At 39.6% G+C, this 9101-nt stretch overlaps 1 protein-coding gene across 1 annotated transcript; it reads right to left on the bottom strand.

Annotated features, from left to right (window-relative positions):
• Window positions 1–1885: 1885 nt before the first annotated feature.
• Window positions 1886–8780, bottom strand: LOC120309320 (olfactory receptor 2AT4). Its single transcript, XM_039346437.1, has 2 exons — window positions 8724–8780; window positions 1886–3206 (listed from the first exon to the last, which is right to left on the bottom strand). The coding sequence occupies exon 2, from the start codon at window positions 3181–3183 to the stop codon at window positions 2188–2190; it is 996 nt and encodes a 331-aa protein (XP_039202371.1). The 5' UTR covers window positions 3184–3206; window positions 8724–8780; the 3' UTR covers window positions 1886–2187.
• Window positions 8781–9101: the final 321 nt, after the last annotated feature.

The following is a 9101-nucleotide window of genomic DNA, read 5'->3' as shown; positions in this document are numbered from 1 at the left end:
GTGCATTGGAAGATCTGCAAAAAATATCATTTGCCTGTAAGCAAAAACTGGTGGGATCATAAAATAGAGAAAGTCATAGAAAATGATAAAAATAAACTGCTCTGGGACTTCAGAATTCAAACAGACAAGCACCTGCAACATAACACCCCAGACTTAACAATTGTCGATAAGAAAGACAAAAAAGTCTGGATAGTGGATGTGGCAGTGCCTGGAGACAGCAGAATAGAAGAGAAAGAACTGGAGAAGATAACAAAATACAAAGACCTACAAATAGAAATAGAAAGACTGTGGCAAAAGCAAGCAAGGGTAGTACCAATAGTCATAGGCTCCTTGGGTGCAATCCCAAAACAACTGGAGCACCACTTGAACACCATTGGCATTGACAAATTCGCTATTAGTCAATTGCAAAAGGCGGCCTTACTAGGAACTGCTTCCATCCTGCGACGATATCTGTAATACCATCAAACATCCACATCTGCCTATCCCAGGTCCTGGGTAAGGACTCGATAGGTAGACAAAATGCCAAATCCAGTCTGAACATCTGGCTGACTGTGCGATGATCCATAATAATAATAATAGGGACCTTGGAGGTCATCTAGTCCAACCCCCTGCTCAGGCAGGAAACCCTATACCATTTCAGACAAATGGCTGTCCAGTTTCTTCTTAAAAGCCTCCAATAATGGAGCACTCACCACTTCTGGAGGCAGGTTGATCCACTGGTTAATTGTTCTAACTGTCAGGAAGTTTCTCCTTAGTTCTAGGTTGCTTCTTTGGATGCATTCTTTATTAAATTTTAATTTGCCCATGCTTGATGTTGTCTAACTGCAAAATGCCCAGATTCTTCTAGCCTTCATCCTGATGGCTTTGTCTTCAACACCTTCTAGGCTTATCAGCAAATGTAAGACACCTCTCTTTGATTTATAAATAACATCTGGAGGAAATTAAAATTTACTTTAAAGGATTTCCAACCTCCAGATAAAGAAACTTGCAATTAAAACATCCATGATAGGGATGAAAACAAAACAAAACAAAACAAAAAACCCCAAAGATTCCTGAAAATCAAAGATCGTGGCAAGGATTCTGAATAGAATAGAATAGAATAGAATAGAATAGAATAGAATAGAATAGAACAGAGTAGAGTAGAGTAAGTAGAGTAGAGTAGAGTAGAAGAGAAGAGAATAGGAAATAGAGAATAGAATAGAATAGAACAGAATAGAATACAATAGAGTGAGTAGAGTAGAAGAGAGTAGAAGAGAAGAGAATAGGAAATATAGAATAGAATAGAATAGAATAGAATAGAATAGAATAGAATAGAATAGAATACAGTAGAATAGAATAGAATAGAATAGAATAGAATAGAGCTGGAAGGGACCTTGGAGGTCTTCTAGTCTAGCCCCCTGCTCAAGCAGGAGAACATATACCATCTCAGACAAGTGACTATCCAGTCTCTTCTTAATGCAGTGCAATGTTGTTGTTAGGTGTGAAGTTGTGTCCGACCCATCGCGAGCCCATGGACCACGTTCCTCCAGGCCTTCCCGTCCTCTACCATCTTCTGGAGTCCATTGAAGCTCACGCCTCCTGGCTTCAGTGACTCCATCCAGCCACCTCCTTCTCTTTCGTCCCCTTCTTCTCTTGCCCTTCATCTTTCCCAGCATCAGGCTCTTCTCCAGCGAGTCCTTCCTTCTCATTAGGTGGCCAAATTCCTTGAGTTTCCACTTCAGGATCTGGCCTTCTAAAGAGCAGTCGGGGTTGATCTCTTCTAGGACTGACCGGTTTGAACGCCTTGCAATCCAAGGGACTCGCAGGAGTCTTCTCCAGCACCAGAGTTCAAAGGCCTCCATTCTTTGGCGCTCAGCCTTTCTTATGGTCCAACTTTCACAGCCATACATTGCAACTGGGAAAACCATGGCCTGGACTATACGCACTTTTGTTGGCAGGGTGATGTCTCTGCTTTTTAGTATGCTGTCTAGATTCGCCATAGCTACTGTGCAATAGGCATAAAATAAAACATCACATGTTTGAATGCTGTTTTTCAACAAACCGCATCTCCAAAATATACAACAATTTAGTGGCTCTTAGTCAAAAAAGACTAATACGTCCTGGAGCGAATGTAATTAGGCACACAGAAATCTAATTTCAGTTAAAGGGCTCCACTAATAGAAAAGTCACATTAATTAAAACCCGGTTTTAAATCTCCTTGATCTCCACTTGGTCTACACAGAGTCTCTCCTTCTGTGTGGAGAAGATTTTGGAGGAAGCCAACTGCTTCACCGCCCTCTTAATGTCCCTGTTCCTCAGAGTGTAAATGAGAGGGTTCACCAAAGGGGTTAAAATAGAAAAAGTCATGTCGCTCAGAATGTGAATGTCGCTGGACATCTCGACCCGGTAGGAGAGGAAAGCCAGAGCAATGGAGGAATAATACGTGATGACCACCACCAGGTGGGAGAAGCACGTGGAGAAAGTCTTCCTGCGCCCTTCTTTGGACCGGATCTGCAAGACCGAGACCATGATGCAGGCGTAGGAGATGACCACGAGCAGCAGCGGGCCGAAGGCGACGGTCATGGAAATGGTGAAGCCCATAAAACTCTGGAAAGTGGTGTAGGCATTTTGGCAGGCAGCCTGGACCACCGCCAGGTGGTCGCAGAAGCAGTGGTTGACCCTGGGCCTCTTGCGAAAGGTCAGCTGCGACGACTGGACCACCGGCGGGATGGGGACCAGCAGGGCGAAGAACCAGGCACCGGCCGCCAGCTGCGCGTTCTTCTGCCTGGTCATCCGGACCGCGTAGTGCAAGGGGTGGCAGATGGCCTCGTAGCGGTCGTAGGACATGACCACCAGGAGGAAGGTCTCGGTCACTGCCAGTCCGTGGAAGAAGTACATCTGCAGGAAGCAGCCCTTGGAGGAGATGGACCTGGCGTTGACCGAGAACATGGCCAGCATTTGGGGAATGGTGATGGTGGTCAGCAGGATGTCTAAGATGGAAAGGTTGGTCAGGAAAAAGTACATGGGCTTGTGGAGCTTGGGGTCGGTGGCCACGGCCGCGATGATGGTGACGTTGCTGGAAAGGATGAGCAGGTAGAAGGCGAGGAAGATGAAGAAGAGGGGGAACTGGTGGTCCTGCAGGCTGGGGAAGCCCACAAGCCAGAAGTACGGAACAGAACCGCCCGTGAAGTTGCAGGATTCCATTTGGCGAAAGGCTCAGGGTGGGTCTAGGGAAGGAAAAAAAATAGATCACAGGAGAGTGTCAGCTTTGCCCGTCATACCTCTGCAAAGTCCTCTTAGAATAGAATAAAATAGAATAGAATAGAAGAGAAGAGAAGAGAAGAGAAGAAAAGAGAAGAGAAGAGAATTACAAATAGAATAGATTTACAGATAGAATTACAGATAGAATAGGAATAGAATTACAAATAGAATAGAATTACAAATAGAATGGAATGGAATAGAATAGACTAGAATAGAATAGAATTACAATTAGAATAGAATTACAGATAGAATTACAAATAGAATAGAATTACAAATAGAATGGAATAGAATAGAATTACAAATAGAATAGATTTACAAATAGAATTACAGATAGAATAGGAATAGGAATAGAATTACAAATAGAATAGAATTACAAATAGAATGGAATGGAATAGAATTACAATTAGAATAGAATTACAATTAGAATAGAATTACAATTAGAATAGAATTATAGATAGAATTACAAATGAGTAGAATTACAAATAGAATGGAATAGAATAGAATTACAAATAGAATAGATTTACAAATAGAATTACAGATAGAATAGGAATAGAATTACAAATAGAATAGAATTACAAATAGAATGGAATGGAATGGAATAGAATTACAATTAGAATAGAATTACAATTAGAATAGAAGTACAGATAGAATTACAAATGAGTAGAATTACAAATAGAATGGAATAGAATAGAATTACAAATAGAATAGATTTACAAATAGAATTACAGATAGAATAGGAATAGAATTACAAATAGAATAGAATTACAAATAGAATGGAATGGAATAGAATAGAATTACAATTAGAATAGAATTACAATTAGAATAGAATTACAGATAGAATTACAAATAGAATAGAATTACAAATAGAATGGAATAGAACAGAATAGAATAGAATTACAAATAGAATAGATTTACAAATGGAATTACAGATAGAATAGGAATAGGAATAGAATTACAAATAGAATAGAATTACAAATAGAATAGAATAGAATAGAATAATAGAGTTGGAAGGGATCTTGTAGGTCATCTAGTCCACCCCCCCCCCCCGTCCAAGCAGGAGACCCTTCACCATTCCTGACAGATGGCAGTCCAGTCTCTTCTTGAAAGCCTGCAGTGAAGCAGCTCCCACAACTTCTGGAGGCAACTCTTGTTCCATTCTAATTTATCAGATCCCACTTTCTTTTCCAGAATCTCGAGAAACCGTAAGATATATTTTGCACCTCTAAAACGAATTGGCTGCAATAGATGTTCTGGACACGAATGCATTCCTGTGTATTTTTTAAACAGAATGACAGAGTTGGAAGAGACAGTAGTTGTAAGTTGAGGACCACGCCTGGAATACTGCAGCCAATTTTGATCACCATATCACACACACACACACACACACACACACACACACACACACACACAAGACGTTAAGAGTTTGGAAAAAAATTCAGAGAAGAACAACTAAGATGATCAAAGGCCTGGGTGCTAAAACATATGAAGAACGGCTGTGGGATTTGGGTTTGGCTAGTCTAAAGAAAAGAAGAAATAGGGGTGACCTGATAGCAGTCTTCCAGTATTTGGGGGGCTGCCCCAAAGAAGAGGGGGTCAGGTTGTTCACCAAAGCATCTGAGAGAAGGATGAGAAATGATTTGAAACTGATCAAAGAGAGAAGCAACCTGGAATTAAAGAGAAACTTCCTGACAGTGAAGACAGTTAACCAGTGGAACAGCTTGCCACCAGAAATCGTGGGCGTTCCATCACTGGAGATTTTAAAGAAGAGATTGGACAATCACTTCTCTGAAAGGGTATCGTTTCTCTGGCTTGAGCAGGGGGCTGGACTAGAAGACCTCCAAGGTCCCTTCCAGCTTCTATTCTATTCTATTCTATTCTATTCTATTCTATTCTATTCTATTCTATTCTATTCTATTCTATTCTATTCCTTGTTCTGTTCTTCTCTGTTCTGTTCTATTTTATTCTATTCCTGTTCTTATTCTATTCCTGTTCTTATTCTATTCTATTCTATTCTATTCTATTCTATTCTATTCTATTCTATTCTATTCTATTCTATTCTATTCTATTCTGACTACCTGTGTTTTAGGTTTAGCGATTCATAGCAAGATATGTCAGGGATTATAATCATGGGAGCATTGGATTCTCGTTGATTTTAAGTTAGTAAATCATGTGGAAAAATAGTTATAAGCAGGCAAATAGAGCCTTGGTTTATATAGCTTTGTGGCTGTGAGACCCTAATAGGAATGCATGGGGGTGTGTGTGTGTGGAAATAACAGTCACGATTCCTCATCTCAAAACTTCCCTCTAAAGCTTCATCTTGCGAGTCATTTTGTTCCAGCTTCCACCTGAAAAGTAGGATGTAGTAGAGAGAAGATGTAAATTGTTATGCAGGGGCTGTCAGATGAAACGAAAACGGGCAAAAATTCTCTTTGTGCACTTTGGCTGCAACTGAGCACAATCTCTAGAGACTGCGCCTACATGCAGGGGGATACCTATTTGAAGAGAAGGATCGATTTTATTTTAACAAGCTTTTTGAGCAAGGGAAAAAAAATCTGATTCCTCTCATCTAGAGAACTGAGAAAAAAAAAAAACAAGCAATAATTTCCCCAGAACCACGGGCAGAGTGTAAATCAAAGGTGATATTTCTGCGGAGTTCACATCCTAGAGAGAGAACTTCAAATCTTTTTATATTCTTTATTCGGTTGAAAGAACATCCAATAGACAGTTAATCTAACGTCTTGTCTACTATTGCATTGAAAACTCCAATTAGTAGTAAATCAGGGAAACAAGGAAGAGGAAAAAAATAACCTAAAGCTTTTTTGCGACATGATAAAGAGGAAATTGGTGCACAAGATATTTGGAGAGAAACGAAGCCAGGAAAATTACAATACACGTTTTATTCTAATCGTCATAAATCTTGGTCTAGAACTGATATGATTTGGACGACACCTGAAGCAAGGGTTAATATGCAGGAAGCTAAAATAGAATTAGGCACCTGGGCAGATCCTAATCCTTTAAAAATGTTGCGGAAAGGAATGCAGACAAAATTAAGATGGGCTTTGAACCAATCTATGTTGAAAGAGAAAGAATGTATAGAGTTAGCAACGAAAGAAATGGAATAGAAAAGAAGATACAACAATACAAAATGTATGGGATGCAGCCAAAGGATATTTTCGAGGCGTAGCGATAACATACGTGGCGAAAAAAAAAACCCACAAAGAAAAGAGACAACAGTGTTGTTAAGAGAAGAATTTAGAAAATTAGAATTAAAACTACTTACCGCCACTTGCCTAGTGACCGTTACTTAAAAAAGAGACTTACAATCAGTCCTCACCCTTATCCAGTGTTTAATATTTATTTGTTATGCATATGTAGGGGTGTGGGTCCATACCTATGTTGTATATAGTATGTTTAGGTGTGTGTCGTGTACATGTTTCACTTGGAGAGCGGGCAACTAAATTTATTTTCTGATATGTGCTGTTTGTATATATCAAATGTTCATATTCTATAAGACTATGCACCTTTCTTATAAGGTGTGCTTTTTAAGATCAGTCTATCTGGTTAGAATAATTAATCAGTGGAACAGCTTGCCTCCAGAAGCAGTAAATGCTCCAACACTGGAAGTTTTTAAGAAGAGACTGGACAGCCACTTGTCCGAAATGGTGTAGGGTTTCCTGCCCGAGCAGGGGGTTGGACTAGATGACCTCCAAGGTCCCTTCCAACTTTACTACTATTATTATTATTATCTGTAGCTGGATGATGGGAGTTGTAGTGAAGGACCTGTATAGAATGCCAGATTTGGGAAACTGTTTGACCCCATTCAGTCTGTTAAATGGTCCCTGAAAAAGGCCAGTGGGGATAGATTAATAATAATAATAATAATAATATTGGAAGGGACCTTGGAGGTCATCTAGCCGAACCCCCAGCTTAAGCAGGAAAGCCATTTCAGATGAATGGCTGTCCAGTCTCTTCTTAAAAACTTCCAGTGTTGGAGCATTCACAACTTCTGGAGGCAGGGAGTTCCACTGGTTAATTATTCTAACCATCAGGAAGTTTCTCCTTAGTTCTAAGTTGCTTCTCTCCTTGATTAGTTTCCATCCATTGCTTCTCGTTCTGCCTTCAGGCGCTTTGCAGAATAGCTTGACTGCCTCTTCATTGGGGCAGCCCCTGAGATATTGGAAGATTGCCATCATGCCCCCCCCCCTGTCCTTCTCTTCGTTAAACTAGACATACCCAATTCCAGCAACCATTCTTTGTATATTTTAGCCTCCAGTTCCCCTAATCATCTTTGTTGCTCTTCTCTGTACTCTTTCTGGAGTCTCAACATCTTTTTTACATCGTGGTGACCAAAACTGGATGCCGTATTCCAAGTGTGGCCTTACCAAGGCCTTGTAAAGTGGTATTAACACTTCACGTAATATTGATTCTCTCCCTCTGTTAATGCAGCCCAGCACTGAGTTGGCTTTTTTGGCAGCTGCAGCACACAGCTGGCTCATATTTAAGGTATTGCCCACTAGGACTCCGAGATCCCTTTCACAGTTACTACTATTGAGCAAGGTACCCCTTATACTATACCTGTACCTTTGGTTTTTCTTGCCTAAATGTAGAACCAAATTCTGTCGCTTAATGGAAAAATATCTTTGGGAATTTGGATTGAAAGTACAATATTCTGCTGACTTTTACTAGTCCTTTTTTGCAATTGCTTTTATCATTATTTTATTTACAGCTAGTTGGAAGATATTTGCTGGTTTATTTGTTAAATTTACTTGCCCTGGGGGCTACATAGGGATACAACAATAAAATGGAAAAAAGAAATGATAAAAAGTGTAAACGTAACGAAGGGAGAAAGCAATAAAAATGAACAACAATACGAAATTAAAAAGATACCGAAAGACAGGTTGTAAGTCAGGTGTAACCTAAAACTAAGAACGATTAATTAGCCTCTAGTCTCTCGTTAGTTTTCTTGTAGATATTTTGGATCTGTGTTAAAACATGCTCAATAAACAAAATTATACGATATTGTCTTTCCAACCTGAATTATCCAACGCTGGAGGTTTTTAAGAAGAGACTGGACAGCCACTTGTCTGAAATGGTGTAGGGTTTCCTGCCTGAGCAGGGGGTTGGACTAGATGACCTCCAAGGTCCCCTCCAACTCTATTGTTCTTATTCTTATTCTTTTCTTATTCTTATTCTTTTTTTATTCTTATTCTTATTCTTATTCTTTTCTTATTCTTATTCTTTTTTTATTCTTATTCTTTTTCTTATTCTTTTCTTATTCTTATTTTCTTATTCTTATTATTCTTATTCTTTTCTTATTCTTACTCTTATTCTTATTCTTACTCATATTCTTACTCTTACTCTTATTCTTTTCTTATTCTTATTCTTGAATTTCCATTGCACATTTAACCTTTTGCTGCAACTGATCTGTTTCTTTTCTTCCTGTGGATCTTTTTTTTTTTCTTATTGCATGGATATAGACTTACTTGCAGATTGAAGGTGGCAATATTTTTTTCTTTCTTTCTTCTCGATCAGCAATGATCTCATCCCCCCCCCAAAAAATAAATAAAAAAACCGAACCCAGCCTTTTATAAGGCTGATCAGCCTCCCTCCACAAATTCCCACTTGACCGAGTCCCGTCGTCTCCTTTAACAGCCCTCGTTTCCCCTGCTTAGCCACCCCTGCTTTCTGCCATCCTGGACCCCTCCAAGGAATTTGCGTAATTGTCGATTGTGCTGCTATTTTTCTGAACTTACAAACACCAGGCCAAACACTTATTCACATGTTCTGTGGTGGGGCCAAGCCTATTTTAGCAAGCACCGTTGGATCGTATGTGCAACTGTTGTATTTCTCTGTGAATGCGG

The sequence above is a fragment of the Crotalus tigris genome, unplaced genomic scaffold, assembly GCF_016545835.1.
Source record: "Crotalus tigris isolate CLP2741 ecotype Arizona unplaced genomic scaffold, ASM1654583v1 scf7180000017997.644853, whole genome shotgun sequence".
In the NCBI taxonomy this organism is placed as follows: Eukaryota; Metazoa; Chordata; class Lepidosauria; order Squamata; family Viperidae; genus Crotalus; species Crotalus tigris.
Note: the sequence above shows the minus strand (reverse complement) of the source record. Positions and strands in the feature narration are given on the sequence as shown.

What these genes read in the sequence shown, in the direction of transcription:
- LOC120309320 (XM_039346437.1), bottom strand. Translation starts at nt 3,183, where the DNA reads ATGGAATCCTGCAACTTCACGGGCGGTTCTGTTCCGTACTTCTGGCTT.